General features: G+C 45.4%; 1 protein-coding gene across 1 annotated transcript; it reads left to right on the top strand.

Moving 5' to 3' along the window:
* The first annotated feature begins 3618 nt into the window (after positions 1 to 3618).
* tamalin (trafficking regulator and scaffold protein tamalin) lies at positions 3619 to 16362 on the top strand. The gene is made up of 8 exons (XM_023805133.2): positions 3619 to 3995; positions 6919 to 6968; positions 8283 to 8337; positions 10427 to 10529; positions 13931 to 14024; positions 14882 to 14948; positions 15347 to 15413; positions 15527 to 16362. The coding sequence occupies exons 1-8, from the start codon at positions 3789 to 3791 to the stop codon at positions 16042 to 16044; spliced, it is 1161 nt and encodes a 386-aa protein (XP_023660901.2). The 5' UTR covers positions 3619 to 3788; the 3' UTR covers positions 16045 to 16362.
* Positions 16363 to 17438: the final 1076 nt, after the last annotated feature.

Here is a 17438-nt window from a genome sequence, read left to right as displayed (position 1 = left end):
CTGCACTGTGTTCCTTCAAGCTTGCTCTCACCCAAGACCGTGCAGAGACTTCTCAAGGGGCAGGCTCAATGAAGGGGTTGGGCTCCCCCACCCCCCCTGTAAATTTGCATGACTGAACAAGGATGCTTAGGACCTCAAAAGGGGGCTTTTTCAATCGCAAAATGGGAAGGTTCTCAGCCGCTCCTCCAAGTCCCTAATCTCACCTGCATATGTGTGTCACATGGAGAACAAGATGGCCAAAAGACAATTTCCCCATGGGGACTTATAAAGTATCTGTGTTCTGTTATTAGAAACACCATTCTAATACTGGGTAGGACCCATCTTTGCTCTCAGAACAGCCAGAATGCGTCATTGTATGGAGACCACAAGGAACTGGATACATTGCTTACAGATTCTGGTCCATGTTGACATAATTTCATCATGTAATTGCTACAGATTTGCTGACTGCGCAGTCATGCTGAGAATCTCCCATTCCATGCCGTTTCAAAGCTGCTCTTTTGGATTCAAATCTGGTGACTGAGGAAGCCAGTGAAGCACAATTAACTCATTGTCATGTTCATGGAATCAGTTTGAAATGGCAAGTTATCCTGCTATGGATTCATGTTGCTTACACCAAATTCAGACCAGCAAAAATCGAGATTTATCAGACCAGGTGACATTTTTCCGGTCTTCAGCTGTGGTGAGCCTGTGCACAGTGTGGTCTCAGTTTCCTGATCTTAGCTGACAGGAGAGCAACCCAGTGTAGTCTTTTGTAACTTATCCACCTCATGGATCAAAGTCTTGTGCATTCTGACACACTTCTCTGTTTACCACTGTTCCAAAGAGTGGTTATTTGACTCGCTGTTGTCTTCTTGGTAGTTCAGACCAGTCTATGCATTCTCTTCTGAGCTCTCTCATCACAAATGAGTTTCTGCCCCCACAGCTGCCGCTCGTTGGATGTTTTTTGTACCATTCTGTGTAAATTCCAGAGACTGTTGTGTATAAAAATCCCAGGAGATATAATCAAACCACCCTGTCTGGCACCAACAACCATGTCACTGTCAAAGTCACTTAGACTACACTGAACATCTGCCACACGATTGAACGATTAGATATGCATGAATGAGCAGCTGTAAAGTAATACAGTATCATATACTTGAAAGTTAACTTCTAACATAGATTTGTCACTGAGTTTTATCAAATACAGTGGTACCTCGGTTCTCGAACTTAATCCGTTCCAGACTCCGGATCGAATCCTAAAAAGTTCGAGTTCTGATCAAATTTGTCCCATAAGAAATAATGGAAAACCAATTAATTGGTTCCCGGCCAACCAAAATTACACCTAAATATGTTTTTTTTTTTTTTTTTAAGCATTTAAACACAAAATGAACAGGATAAAACAAGAAGAGCATTTTTTTCTTAATGACTTCCAAATAAACGATAAAGATCTTATCCCAACATTACCCCTGTCCTGCCCCGATTGTCCGCTCCTTCCGTGTGCTACGCCCCCTCGTTAACCTCGTGTGGGATCCCCATGTGATCAGCTGTTTCTGGTTGTTGTCATTAGTCCTCTGTATTAAGTCAGCGTTTCAGTTTGTTTCCCCAGTCTGGTCGTTGGGTGCGTTCGACTTGCTTACAGCGCTGGCTTAAAGCAACGCATTCTGATCCTGACGCAATGCATTACGGTTAGATGCATTGCGACCTCTCACCCGGCTGCACAAACTGGAACCGCCTCCGTGACGACACACCTTTGCCCTTATTGGCTGAAGAGTTTAGTTACACGCATGATAGCAGATTACACATGCGTAATATGCTATTTCTCCGGAATATCACGTAAGGCAGTGAGAACTAGTTTTCAGTTAATTTACCTGGTAAAATAAAGTTTAAATAAATGACATAAATGCTCTAATAGTACACGTAAGCTAGTGGTTTATTTATTGTTAGTTACTGTAATGTTGCGCTGCTTTATTTGGTTAATCGTCCAGTCTGTGAAGAAGGCATTCAAGTAAGAATTGCATTGTAGTATGACTCATTTCCTGGCGCGTACAATTTATATTAGGTCAGCGTTCACGGTTCGACTTCTGAAATTCAGATCCAGTTCTAGGTCAAACTGGTTTATTCGACTTTCAAGAAATTCAACTTTCAAGTTCGAGAACCGAGGTACCACTCATCAAACTCATCAAAGTATTGAACTGATATGTGGAATTGACATAAATGTAATAAATATTTTTAAAATGCAACAAATTTCCGTTGGCTTTACAGAATGTCGTTTAAAAGTGCCTTTAATTTCCACAATTTTCGGAATTGTTTTACTTACCTACTTATTAGCACGTAATTTAATTTAATTGTCTAAACAACAGATGGCGCTAGCCCAACACAAACCGTACAAGGTAATATAAGTATAGATTGAAAGCGTTATTCCTTTAGGTGAATCGACTGTTTTGAGTTGGTTCAATAAAAGATTCGATGAGGAGTTTTTTATTGATTCGTTCACTTCCGACACGGTAGACCGCTGTTATGGGTTCATCGGTGATCAAGGGTGTTGCTATTTTTCTATCCGTAGTGGTTATTATTATCCGTAGTGTTATATTTTTCATAATGACACATCATATTTTCTACTTACTGTCCGTGCATCACTACACCAGTGGGTGGCGAAAGAGATGGCCTATTGGCCGTGAGCGAATAAAATAATTAATCTCATTCATATAACCCAACGAAAAGAACGAACTTATCAACAAATCAGCGGAGCAACCGAGATCATTTTGTTCACTTAAAATATTAATTTAAAAATAACCGATACAGGATTACAAGTCTAGATTAATTAGGGTCTTACACACTGAAAGCAAAACGGCAAAAGAACTTCAGTATTTATTTTACTTATTTGGCAGACGCCTTTCCTAACGCGACATACAGTTTTGAGAAGGCAATTGGTTAAGGACTGCAACTGGCCCAAGACCCCAGTAGTGAAGCTGGCTTTAGGCTTTGGACCAGTGACCTTTCGATCACAGGCACGCCGCTCCCCAGCCTACGTGGGGAGACCCCAGTAGTTTTCCAGTCCGCATTCAATCATCTTCATGATCTTGCGAGCTGCATTTATCACTTGCGAGCTGCTGCTACACGGTCGACCCATCACCGTAGGGTTTCCTCCAGGTACTCCGTAACCCCCCCACCCACACTCACACTCATACTCACACAAACAATCCAAAATTAGAGCTACCAAACTTATACGGGTGTGAATGGCGTGTGTGCCCCGCCATGGGTTGGCGCCCCATCCTCAGTTGTTCCCTGTCTTGCACTCATAGGCTCCCGGCCCCTTGCGACCCTCAGTACTATAAATGGTTACAGAAAATGGATTGAAATCTATACTTCATCTTTATTCATTTGATCCTCACGGTAAATTGCATCTTTCTTCTCCTAATGATACACGCGGAATTTTCAGTGCAGTTTCCAATTTACTCTTAAATATTAACTATTGTGATAGACGCAATTCATCATGAAGCCTACACGCACGCATTCGTCGGCAGCCATCCAAAAGTGGGCGGTATTACACTAATTCGGACCAATGAGCAAAAAGAATGGGGGAAAAACGCCAATTAAAATGCTTACTCCCTTGGCCCCGCCCACGAGGGTCATTCAATGTCTATCCGCGGCAAGTCACATTTTTAGTAAACTAGTTGTAGCGGTTGGAAGCGAGAGTAAGTTACACGCGAAGCGTGGTCACAGCGATAGCGACGTGCTTGATGTGAGCTGTTTCATTATCAGTGAGTCCGTCCCACGCACATCCTTATCATCTGCTATTTGTGATTAAAATGAAGAATATGACTTTCAGAAAGCTAAAAAAGTTTAGTTCAAATGACACGGACTGTGGAACTGCGCGCTCGGACAGCGGCGAGATCTACTTTTCCTCTTCAAAGTCGGACAGTTTAGTTATGGACCGGCCGACTAGTTCCTCAGATATTTACAACTACAAGACCCTCGCTTATTCTGGAGGAACGTTACCCCGGAATTATAGAAAGGTATTTCGAACATTTCTTTATTATTGAATGTTTATTCAGATGAGTTTGCAACTTTTCTTGTTCTATTATAGTTAATAAGTACCATCGTTAAAATTAGATTTTGTCCAGAATACCGCGAGCTGTATTAAATGTAGAATGTTCATTTAACATTTCGGACTTGTCTATTCCGTTAAACAGTAATTGCTGGCCGTAGATACGGATGACTCCACTGGAGTGCATAACAATGGCAGGCTACAATTTTTAAAAAAATACATCCTCTTTGCTAGAGGTGGCCAGTCGTTTATGGAAAACATTGTTCAGTGAGACCACTTCCTCCCCACTAAATTACTTCGGCGACCAGCGTTTTGGTTTGACTTTGACAGCCGTCAGCGGGTCCGTTCTATACGCGCGTTCTGTCCCGCGAGCTGGACGCACGTGTGAAGCAGCGGCGCGTGCAGCCCGTTATGATTATAGACGATGATCCCGTGGCGAATGCGGTTAGTCTATGTTTAAGATTCTATGACAGATATAATCTGTGCGAGAGCGAGTAACACTGCTGAACTTTTACATTTTTAATTTTACAGCCAAGCCTGGTTGGATTTTGTAAACACGAGAAACAGTTGCAGCAGTGAACCCGGAGCAGGCTAAAGTCAATGTAATTTATAAAATCGCCTTTGAAACGTGTGTTGATGTATGAAATTTGTGCCGATTTTACGTCAAAGGTGGACACGTCCAGCACACACCTCTCGAATCATTTCTCACTTCGTATAAGACGAAGCGGTACCGCCGGGGTGTGAACTGAACGGTCAATAGTGCGATTTGCATGTAGAACAGCAACGCGTTGCATTTGCATGTAACTGCTTTTTTGCATTTACATTTTGGCAGGTGATCGGTGTGCGAACAGACGAGCAGTTGTTAAAGTCTATGACTGACTAATCACACGTCCGCAGTTAGGGCAGTTTGTGACATCTGTGGGTGATGTTACTTTGTAGATGCGTGTGTGTGGTCTGCTGGTAAATATTCTGATAAAAGTACATGAGGTTTATTTCCATTAAAAGGGTTTTGCAGTTAAGTTAGTGCTACCACGGGCTTTTAACATTTATCTTTTAAGATTTTAAAGTAAACTACAGACCACGCACACATTCAGATTTGGGACAGAAGAGCGAATCCCCACTCCGTTCTTTCTGAGCCGTCAACTACGTCGTATGCAAATAATTCATTTTGCAGCTGTTTTAAATGAGACCAATATGTAGGCACTGCATTTTTAAATGAACACACAGCAATGCTTACCGATATTAGCCTGGGGTGACGTCAAATGGATTAACGTATGCACGCTACAGGCTGATTAAGATGTGGAGTTTCTGTTTAATGAGTGTGAATTTAGCAGACGAAGTTCCTGTTTTTTCACACGTCATGTTTTATTTTAAACTGTTTCTTGATGGTACCAAAACCACTATAGTGGTTCAGTTAATAAACATAGAAAACTGTAATTATCAGGGTGCACTCAGGGCAAATTCAGAGACCTTTTAGGTGTCTTTAAAATACGAACAAAGGTTTTGGTGACACTTGTTGGACTCCTGTGGTCCTGTTGGAGTCCTGTGGTCTATGAAGAGTGCTGTCTCAGGAGCCCTGCTACCAGAGGTGGAAATTTCAGGTCCAGAAAGTAAAAATCCAGACCATGATTTTGTTTCAGCCTTCCAGCAAGGTATAAAGAGCCACAGTCACAGAGAACTCATGTGGATTGTGGAAACAACATCTTGATCTGGATTTTTGCTTTCTGAACCTGAAATTTCCACCTTTGCCTGCTACAGAGTGGACAGGGGCAGCCGTCCCATGCAACGTCCTACACTTGCTCCCCCAGTTGAGCCATACGGCCACAAAAGACCATTGTGAGGGGGGCACACTCTCAATTTGCCCGCCCCCGTGGGACTCCAGAGGTATTCGGGAAATAAATGCAGTCATTCAAAGTGCTTTGTGGATAATTTTGTATGTGCAAGTAAGTAGAGAAAGGCAACATTTTATTATGCCTGGCTATGACACAAAGTTCACTTTCAGAGAACAACACTGGAAATCATTGAGGTAGAATTGGATTGAATTGGCTGGTTGTAAAAGGGAAAAAAAAGAAACGTCATAATCTGAACCATGTTGATCGGCAGTGGTGTTTCACTGGGCTCTTCTGTTATGTTCCTCATGGGTTTTCTATTGGGATGGCACGGTGGTGCAGTGGTTAGCACTGTTGCTTCACACCTCTGGGACCCGGGTTTGAGTGTCCGCCTGGGCTCCACATGTGTGTGGAGTTTGCATGTTCTCCCCATGTCATCGTGGGGTTTCCTCCGAAGACTCCGGTATCCCCCCACAGTCCATAGACATGCTGAGACTAATTGCAGTTACAAAAACTGCCCATAGGTGTGCATGTGTGAGTGAATGGTGTATCAGTGTGCCCTGCAACGGAGTGGCCCCCCATCCTGGGTTGTTCCCCACCTCGTGCCTGTAGCTTCCGGGATAGGCTCCAGACCCCCCAGCGACCCAGAAGGATAAGCAATTTGGAAAATGGATGGATGGATGGGTTTTCTATTGATGAAAGAAATATTCAGTGCTTAAAATTGAGATTCCTGGGTCACAGTGTAAAAGGGAAAACTTAGTTTTCACATGTGAGGTGTCATGCAACAGGGACAGAAGGAGATGTCCCTGACGTGCCTCAAACTCACATCAAGGGGACTTGTGTGATGTACCGGCAGCACCCACCCCTGCTAACAGCCCCCTGCTTTGCTGCCCCAGCTCGTGTTTGGCTTGAACCATTTAACCACTACTATGTAAACAACCTTCAGAGTTGTTAGTTGTAGGAGGTGTTGGGCGTAGGGGCGTGAGCCAGGTAGCACAGAGGTGCATTGTGCAGATTTTTTGTGTGCCTATGGCACTAATGTGTGTCTCCTGTCCCCTGTAGGGGGCGCAGCACAAGTGGAAGCCTCAGAATCAGTCACCGGAGCAGTGCAGGTGAGCCTCCTCGTGTCTCTGCATGGCCCCTTCCTATACCCAGCCAGCCCGCTGCTCCTCACCATAACCAGGCCTAACCTAGGTCATGCCTAGGTTTTAAAAACGGGTCTGCAAGAACTCCAGTTGCACCAGCCTTTTCTGCTGAGACCCTCAGAGCAGTGTTTCCTAACGCAGCACTGGGAGACCCCCAGAATGTCGAGCTGGGAGGGAACAAAACGTGGACCATCTGGGGGTTCCTGAAGACCGGGCTGGGAAACATTGGCTTAGGGCACCAAGGAAAGATTCCTATAACGAACCAGACAATACAGTCTTCACCAAAAAGCTTAAGTGATGTGGTCTTTTAAATATAATAAACCAGAGCACATTATGAAGTCCTGTGTGTCTGTTTTCAGTAACAGGACTTTGATCATTTCTCCTGACATGTTTGCAGTATCAGAATGAGATTGACAGTAATTGGACACTGCTACTGTTTTGTATGTTTCTTTGTTGTTTGATAGGGGATTTCTTTTCCTGCTGTGTTTGTGGTGACATAACTATTCATGAATTGTGGCGGCAAAGGAATTACCCTGAGAGGTATTTGCACAGATACATCATTGATGTCAGAGGCTTCTCTGTGCATGTGCCCCACGGGCCTTAGGTGCTGCCTTGTCTTGAAGAAACAATAGTGCAAGAACAACACATGTTGAGGGACACTCCTGTGTTTGGGTTGGTGCACAATAAGTGCCACGCGATGTTGTGTTGAAGCTTGTGGCGGATTATCCCCCCCCCCCCCCCAAGCAGGGTGTGCGGGCAGGCTGCGTGTCTTTCGACTTTCACCTGGTTATTTTTCTGAAATACTGGAACAACTTCTGGAATGTGACAGCATGTGTTTTAGTTCCTTTATTGAAAAGTTGCCCTTTATGCTCCTTTTGTTTCCTAATTTCATTCTATTCAAAGCTTGACCAATTTCCTAATGATGTATTAGGGTTGACTGGTTCATCGGTGACAGGTTTCTATAAATAGTAAATGGCGTGATGACAGTGATTCATTTGTTTCTTTTTTCCAGCTTGATGTAATGAGTTATATCTCACTTTGTGCACAGGGAGGCTCAGTGCTATCACCTCTGAGACATCATTGTTCTTTTGAGTATAACATCCTCATTCTTGAATCAGTCGTACTGGGCACTAATATACTTGACCTGAGCCCAGGGGGCTTCACAGCACACCTGCAAAGACCTAACCCTGCCCTCAGTCATCAGATACTTCACCAGAACCAGGTCTTTGTCATAAGGTCAATTCAATACATTTAGAAGCTAATACGTCACTTTCATTGCAGGAAAGTCATTACCCTGGAGAAAGGACAAGAGGAGAGTTTTGGATTTGAGATTCAGGTAAGAATGTTGCTTCATTAAAGCATGGCCGGGGGTGTTTGCAGACAAATCCTTCAAGGACAAATAATCCTGTGAGGACAAAGTGTATGTTGTGGGGATATTCACCAATTTTCATGATTTTTAAAAATATTTTGGTTTATTATGGGAGTCGGTGTGAAATCCTGACTCGCAATGGTAGGCAAGTGTGTATGTGTGTGTGTGGGGGGGATGTATATGATGTATATATTACATCGTGGGGACCACATGTCGGTTAAGTTTAGGGCTGGGTAGGGGTTAAGGCACCTTAGTTTGAGTTGGGCTGGACCCACAACCTCTCTTTCTGCAACAAGCGACTTATTTCTCTCCATTTATTGAAAAAGCACATATGATGGCAGCAATAACTGTCAGCATTATTGTGTCGTGGGATCGCAAAGCAGTGCTGCTGTACTGGCCAGATAGCTGCTTATTTTTAGGAACAAAGTGTCTCTAAGTAGTGTTTGAAGGGGACCCTTCCTTTCCTGCCCTGTCTGGGCTACAGGACGTGAGATCCGCTGCATGTTCTGGAAAATGTATGACTTTCGGAATCCTGCTCTCCTCCCTGTCTCTCCCCTTGATGTGGTCTTGGCAATTTTCGCCAGTGGTTTGCCAAGCTTCGTTTGCGGCCGTTTTTGTTTTGCCGTGTTGTGGACTTTCCCTTTATGTCAGTATCATTCTAGAGGGTGAGCTCATGAAATGTTCATTGTCATGCTGAGCTTTCATTAAAACGCCAGTGTCCTCGATGACATTGCTTATTATACACACCTGCAGTGACTGGTGTTTGTGGTCCGCAAAGAGAGAATAAATGAAACGGCTGTGGAAACTCGGCAGAGAATCTCAGTAGAGAACAACCCTGGAACACCATATAGCCCATATTCTATGGGCAGGGGGCATGTTTGTAAACACTTTAACATTTTAAAGACATGGGCTGCAGAAATGAGCAAGTGCTAGACAGGGAACTGTAACCCCCCCCACACACACACACACACACACACACACACACACACACACACACACACTCATACCCCTGCTGTCAGAATGTCCTCCTGTCAGACGTGGTTGTGTTCCATTGTGTCATTGTCCTGTATATAGCTGACACACCCACCTGGATTTGCAAGGTATCTTTTCTAAGTCTTCCCAGACCCACGGAGTTCTCTCAGCTCTTGTTTGTCAACCTTCACATGGAAGGAAACACTGACCATGGCAATGATAAATGTAGCTCGCAAACAGGAAGTCCTCTAGCAGTTAATGGGAGGATTCACCTCTTTCACCTGGCTTTTTAAAAGACTCCATAAGCTAATTCAGAACATGTGTAATTCTTTATGCTGTTTTGAGGAAATGTATCAGGAATTTTTGCTCATTTCCACACTAAAGCATAGATGTACAAATCGATAAGGCCAAGCCAAAGTTACATTGTACTGATAATTTCTCTGACAATTGCAGGTAATTTTAGATTTTAATTCTTGTTCATTCTTGCGTCAAAGCTGCCCCCCCCCCATTAAAAATATATAACCTAGTGTTTGAAAATGTGTGAATGACAAAACTGAAGAGAGCAGTAAACCATATCAGTGTGTTTGCGAGGAGTCTTAGGCCTTAATAATGAAAAGTTTCACTGACGTTGTTTGCGTGACCACATTCCTTGCATTCGCTATATTTTTGTCATGTTTTCTAAGCTGACAAAACCTCACTTCCGGCCTGCTTCCAGTTAGAAGGATTTAGGAACACCCAAGATTATATTTCCTTTCGCCAAATCGCACACGTCTGCTGCGACATTCTTTCTATAGACCATCATATGATCCTGTTTCCAAATGCCCCTGAGTGACCTCCTCTGAGAGAGGGTGGGGCTCAGGCAGGTCCTGTTTTTCATGTTTTTCAGCCCCCATCCAGCAAGTCTTGTGTCAAATATGTAGTTTGATCCTAACCAAGAGCTCAGATGTGTTGATCTTGGGTGTAACATCCTCTTTCTTGTGCTGCTAAACAGATAAGGCTGTGCAAACACGAGCCCTTCAGGTTTGTGTTTTGGTGTCTGGTGGTGGAGGTTGGAGGAGCTGATTCCTACGTTTTCCACTTTCAGACCTACGGCCTGCATCATCAGGATGAGAACTCTGTGGAGATGTGCACGTTCATCTGCAAGGTGCATGAAGACAGTCCTGCCCAGCGGGCTGGCCTCAGAGTTGGTAAGACGCAGGGGTCCCCAACTATTTGCTGATGGGGGGGGGTGGGGACAGTTCAAGACCAGTGCTCTAGCACTTCTGGACCTGCTGACTTCGTCGTACTGAATGTTTTTAGTCTCTTGTTCAGAAGCTGGGGGGGGAAGTGACTTAGGACATACTTGCCGATCTAGATCATGAACAGTTAGCCTCATTGTATTCTGGATGCCCTCCAACTACACAGTTTACATAACTTCACTTTAGTCGAATGGCATCGCTGAGCATCCGATGTCAATGAGATCAAGCCACACGCAGCATGAAAGGTACATCTGACAGACAGATACCATGTATCACCGAAGATCTATCTGCAGAAACCAGCCACCTTCAGACAGAAGCTACTGTCTGTCAGCAGAGAGTTCTGCCCTTATTGAGATAACGTACACTATACACTAACATGCACTATACAAACTAGTTTCTGCCGTTGGCGAAACGATGAAAATGAGGACTGTGACTCAGTTTTTGCTGAAATAGTTGTTTTTCAAACTTTCCTGATTGCCTCTTCTGTTGGAGAAAACAGCAGGCATGACTGATAGGGGACTTGCAGTGAAAAAGGGTGACCGTAATTTGCATGGAAACACGTGCTTTATTTAAATCTGCTTCCTGTAACTGCTACCTGAGTCTCTTTATCTGCCAGTTACATGTCAGCATATGAAAAAACATTAACATCTTAAACAAATAGGCCTATTGACTCCACCTGCAAGGATGGCTTCAGTGAGTGTCTGCACGGCAGACTTGTTTTAATGCTCAACACATCACTGGATCTGTTTGATGCAGTTAATTGATGTGTTTGCTTCTCATTTGCCTCTGTGATGTGCTGCTTTTGCCTGCCTTTAGAAACATTCTGCGTATGTAAGATACAGCCCACTTACTGACCACTGAAACATTCACTGTGAGACCAGCTGTGCCTCCTAATTTAATTAAACGGACTCTATACAAGTCCTTTAGAGATTTTATTGGTTGCTTTATTCTTTTATGACCCATTACTTTATTCTGTCCAAATTAAACCTTATTTCCAGTTTTATTATGGCTGGTACCCTTTCCTATTTCTCTTTATTGCATAATGAAATTAATTAAAATGGAAATAATATAGCCTGTGTTATTAAATGTGGTAAATTTCACTTTTCCTGAATTTGACAGCAGAGTGGAGAGTATTTTAGTATTGAAACCTTCCAGTTTGAGCAATGAATGAACTGCTCATACCCTTTGGTGTCAGGCAGATGGAGCCTGGTTTTCCATCTCTGTCATCTCTCTCCATCTCTCCCTCCATCTTTCCCTCAATCTCTCTCTCTCTCTTTCTCGCTCTCTGCATCTGTCATGCATTTGTCAGTTTCACTTCCTGCATTCTTTGCGTGCTTTTTATTTCATTGTGCTCTGCTATGAAACAACATGGCCTCATTCTGTTCTTGTGCCAAGAAGAAAGCATAGAATTCCAGAAAGGGGAGATCGCTTTTTAATTTCAATAAGTAGTCAAAGTGTTTAGTTATATGGTCCTGATGTCATGAGACTACACCTAAAACTGAGGCACACAAAATATACTGGCTAATTGAGCAGCATAGTCTGTGATCTTTGCATTCATTTTTGGGGTATGTGGGTAGGGTAGCAGTGTGTGAACAAGAAGAGGCTAATAGTGGCCGAGTACAGACTGGTACTCTATAAACCACAGTGATCTGAAAGAGAGGCTAATGATGGAGTACAGCCTGTTACTCTATAGACCACAGGGATCTGGAAGAGAGGCTAATGATGATCGAGTACAGCCTGTTACTCTATAAGCCACAGTGATCTGAAAGAGAGGCTAATGATGGAGTACAGCCTGTTACTCTATAGACCACAGGGATCTGGAAGAGAGGCTAATGGTGATCAAGTACATCCTGGTACTCAATAAACCACAGTGATCTGGAAGAGCGGCTAATGATGATCGAGTACAGCCTGGTACTCTACAAACCACAGTGATCTGAAAGAGAGGCTAATGATGATCGAGTACAGCCTGGTACTCTATAAACCACAGTGATCTGAAAGAGAGGCTAATGATGATCGAGTACAGCCTGGTACTCTATAAACCACAGGGATCTGGAAGAGAGGCTAATGATGATCGAGTACAGCCTGGTACTCTATAAACCACAGGGATCTGGAAGAGAGGCTAATGGTGATCGAGTACGGCCTGTTACCCTATAAAACACAGGGGTCTGGAAGAGAGGCTAATGGTGATCGAGTACGGTCTGTTAGCCTATAAACCACCGGGGTCTGGAAGAGAGGCTAATGGTGATCGAGTACGGCCTGTTACCCTATAAACCACAGGGGTCTGGAAGAGAGGCTAATGGTGATCGAGTACGGTCTGTTAGCCTATAAACCACAGGGGTCTGGAAGAGAGGCTAATGGTGATCGAGTACAGCCTGGTACTCTATAAACCACAGTGATCTGAAAGAGAGGCTAATGATGGAGTACAGCCTGTTACTCTATAGACCACAGGGATCTGGAAGAGAGGCTAATGGTGATCAAGTACATCCTGGTACTCAATAAACCACAGTGATCTGGAAGAGCGGCTAATGATGATCGAGTACAGCCTGGTACTCTACAAACCACAGTGATCTGAAAGAGAGGCTAATGATGATCGAGTACAGCCTGGTACTCTATAAACCACAGTGATCTGAAAGAGAGGCTAATGATGATCGAGTACAGCCTGGTACTCTATAAACCACAGGGATCTGGAAGAGAGGCTAATGATGATCGAGTACAGCCTGGTACTCTATAAACCACAGGGATCTGGAAGAGAGGCTAATGGTGATCGAGTACGGCCTGTTACCCTATAAAACACAGGGGTCTGGAAGAGAGGCTAATGGTGATCGAGTACGGTCTGTTAGCCTATAAACCACAGGGGTCTGGAAGAGAGGCTAATGGTGATCGAGTACGGCCTGTTACCCTATAAACCACAGGGGTCTGGAAGAGAGGCTAATGGTGATCGAGTACGGCCTGTTACCCTATAAACTACAGGGGTCTGGAAGAGAGGCTAATGGTGATCGAGTACGGCCTGTTACCCTATAAACTACAGGGGTCTGGAAGAGAGGCTAATGGTGATCGAGTACGGCCTGTTACCCTATAAACTACAGGGGTCTGGAAGAGAGGCTAATGGTGATCGAGTACGGTCTGTTACCCTATAAAACACAGGGGTCTGGAAGAGAGGCTAATGGTGATCGAGTACGGTCTGTTAGCCTATAAAACACAGGGGTCTCGAAATGAGAAAAACCATTAGTACCGGAACTGGAACTGTCTGTGGCTAGCAGTAGCAGCATGAATGGTGGGCACTGGGAAAGCATGAGATCATGGACGTCTGTTTTTCCAGCTTGTCTTCATTTGTGGTCTGCTACCCCTAGGGGATACCATAGCAAGTGTGAACGAGTCCAGCGTGGATAGATGCCGACACAAAGACATCGTTCAGCTCATCAGGTCGTCTGGTAACTGCGTCAGGTGAGTGACCCGAGTACCCGGAATTCGGGGCGGGTGATCAGCCCCCTTTTTCACTTTATCAGACCTTTCCTATAGCTTTGGGGGCACCGTAGCCAGCTGAGGTTTGTGAGCAGGCAGAATTAATTCTTCAGTTAATCTAGCGGCTGCCCTTTCTGCCCAACATGCTGGAATGATTACAAACATACTTTCTCTCCTATTTATTTTCCCCAGTCAGTGACTGTACCCAAGAATACCTCTGATCTCTGGAAAGAGCATAGTCTGTTTCCTGTTCTCTCAGCGCCATGCCATCCGGGGCAGTCACTCGTCTTGTTTTGTGGAACAAACAGTCCCCCCCCCCCCCCCCCCCAGGGACATATTTGTAAATTGTTTACGTTGTTCCAGTATTTCCCAATACCAGCCGGTATGGCTGTGCTTATCCACATGCCGGTGCTCCAGTGAAGCAGGAGAGTGTAAAGACAAACCAGCTGTCAGCTGCAGAATGAGTCTACAGATGCTCCTTTTTTGTCACATGGCAGTGACACAGGGGATGAGAGAGTGTCCATAAACTATAAAGAGCTACCGCTAAAGCTGATTAGCCTTTCGAAGAAGGGAGCAGTGCCCGGCTCGAAATGTTTGCATATGGATGGTGAGGGGGTGCTTCTGCCAAAACCCCTAATTTCTTGAATTCTTAAGATCACACGTCATGTGCCGGGATCCCACACAAAGAGAGCCTTTGTAACGTGGCCCCTGAGGTCAGCAGAATGCCCCCCCCCCCCCGCCCCCACCTCCGCCACCCGTGACAGGTTCCACTGTGGCGTGCCGCATGCGGCTCTGAGAAAGCGTCTCAATGTTCCCCCCATGTATCCCGGCTTCCACAGGCTGGAGACTGTGTACAGTGACGCCATTCGGAAAGCGGAGCTGGAGGCTCGGCTGCAGTACCTGAAGGTAGGACACCCCCCGCCACTCCCTACACAGGCCTGGGCCACAACTGCCCGCACTGAAGTGAGGGATTCAGCTCTCCTTTGGAGTTGTGTGGGGCCCCATTTCGGGGAGCTAACATGCTGATTTCGTCATGTCACACACTGTAAATAAACCCTGCAGTGGGACTTCACTCCGACAGCACAGAACACTCATGTGGCCTGCGGCTGCACACGCAGCATCTTTGGAAGGGAAGGGGTCACGCGTCTTCACAGAAACCATGTCTGTTTCCTGTTTTCTGGCCCGTTGGCACGCATTCTGCGTGGGCAGCTCTCTTGTGGACGCTGCCCAGTGATAAACAAACAGTTCTGCAGAGGGGAAAGGGATCCTCGGTCTGACTGGTTGTCTTTTTTTGCCCTTATCAGCAAACCCTGCATGAAAAATGGGATGAATACCGGTCCCTGATGATGCAGGAACAGAGGCTGGCGCACGGTGAGTTCTTAATTTTTTCAGGTCGTGTTGTGTTTTGAGAGACTTTTGGGCCAGGCCTGTGCGGGTCCCCCTAGAGGTCACGCTCTCACACTGCAACCTCCGGTTTCAATCAGGCCTCATGATGAGCGACGCCGCCATGTACGAGTCACTGGAGTCGGTCAGGGCCCTGGTGTACAGTAGCCTGGGAACCTCCAGCCCCGCCTCTCTGCGTGCCGTCCGCTGCATGAGCAGTGCCAGCAGCAGCACCAGCCAGCTGAGCGGCACCACGGAGGATGACGCGCTTTACCAGACCTGCCTGTACCCAGGGGAGCAGTCGACCAGCATCAACAATACCGCTGCAGGCTCCGGCTCCGCCCAGGAGGAAGATGGAGGGAGGGAGCAGCTGGGAAACAGAGCCCTGCACCGCTGCACCACAGTGGCCTCCAGCCTTCTCTCCACCACCAAGAGCCAGCTGACCCGCAGCGCCAGCACCCGCAGCTACCTGCGCGCGGCTCCTCCGCTCGCCGGGGAAAGGCCGACCGGATCCGGCTCCCTGCCACGGAAACCCAAGCAGATGAGTTTCAGGAGGCGTCTGCTAAAGTTTATCCCGGGACTGAATCGAGCCCTAGAAGAAGAGGAGAGCAAGCTGTGACAGCCACACCAAAGAGGGCGCTAGAGAGTCCGAACCCTGTACATAGCGCTGTTCAGGTTTTGTTAAGGTCGTTTTGTTTAACTTATTTATTTATTTTGTTATTTGTACAGATTTTTTTAACAAAAGTTTGTGACATTGTCTTTTTTCAATCTGTGAGCTAAACAATTCCTTGCCAACTTCCAAAGACTATCCTTATGTCCACTTTGTACTGATATTTTTCATAAATGCATTTTTTAATTTATTTATGAAATGTAACTTCTTTTTCAGTGGACCCTTTTTGCATCTTAAAAAAATTAAAAATAAAACATTGGCAATGTCTGTTTTGTATGGTAGTTTATTTTCATTTTCCTTTTACCCACATGACTCCTCTCCTTTTGTTGAAACTGACAGTGTTTTCAATTATCGGGCACATGGGGGGGGGGGGCACATTGGGGGGGGGGGGGGCTGAGCACCTGCCCATTTTACCCGAACTATTTAAAGTACCCCCAAAGTAATAGAGTGCCCCTTTCAGGTTTATGCCAAAGGCATTGAGCACATGTTCCTCAAGAAGCCCATGCCACAGTGCTGTTAATCCCCCGGGGGGGTTTATAATTAAGTGAAAACAGAATTCTGCATACTTAAAAACACTTTTTCATTATTTTTCACAGCCTTTGTGCCTTTACAAAATGTAAGGGGGGGTGTGGGAGGTGGCAGCTGAATTCCTTTGATTCTGTGGAGCAGGCTCCCATGGGAGCCTGGGAAGGAGACAGTTGTAGGTTGGGCTCTCCTGTTCAGTAAGGTCACCGCTTCTGCCTTTTGGCTGGTGCTTGGAATGTGCAGAGAGAGAGTGGCGTGGCATTCCTCAGGATTCCTCAGCCCCTGCTGCTCTATTTAAGTAGCGTGCAGCACCCGCCGGCTCCACGTGGCGATGCATTCCCATGGTGTGCAGCGATTCCGAAAGGGAAAGCCGGTGCCAAGGCACGTTTTAGTCGGAGTCGGGAGGAATCGGGGAGGTCATTGGAGACCTTTAATCTCGTTCTCAGGAGACAAAATAAGATACTATTTCTAGGATTCAGATCAGGAAGGCCTGAATGACAACTGAGTGGCAAGTGTCAAAGGCTGTGAGCTGAAGATTACATTACTGAGGCCTCATGATTGAAAAGAACAGTTTTTTAAAGGATGGTAAAAAAAATTAAAATGGTGTTTCAAAAAAGGATGCATTGGGCGCATAGCAGTCCTCTTTTGCAGTTCTTGCAGTGACAAAAAATGTGTCTGCGGCCCAATGCAGTGTGTTGCAGATCATGGGTTCAGTCTGGTCTCGGTGCTTTCATGTATAACCCGGAGCTAGAGTCAGAGTCCACCACTTTGTGGGACCATTATGGTATGTAGTGTGGGGGTTGGGGGAGCATTCAAAG

Source organism: Paramormyrops kingsleyae, chromosome 6 (assembly GCF_048594095.1).
Source record: "Paramormyrops kingsleyae isolate MSU_618 chromosome 6, PKINGS_0.4, whole genome shotgun sequence".
Classification (NCBI taxonomy): Eukaryota; Metazoa; Chordata; class Actinopteri; order Osteoglossiformes; family Mormyridae; genus Paramormyrops; species Paramormyrops kingsleyae.
Note: the sequence above shows the minus strand (reverse complement) of the source record. Positions and strands in the feature narration are given on the sequence as shown.

Excerpts from the sequence above, each read along its gene's own strand:
- tamalin (XM_023805133.2), top strand. The coding sequence starts at position 3,789 with ATGAAGAATATGACTTTCAGAAAGCTAAAAAAGTTTAGTTCAAATGAC. Across the intron at positions 14,025-14,881 it reads TCGTCTGGTAACTGCGTCAG|GCTGGAGACTGTGTACAGTG; the intron begins GTGAGTGACCCG and ends CGGCTTCCACAG. Across the intron at positions 14,949-15,346 it reads CTCGGCTGCAGTACCTGAAG|CAAACCCTGCATGAAAAATG; the intron begins GTAGGACACCCC and ends TGCCCTTATCAG.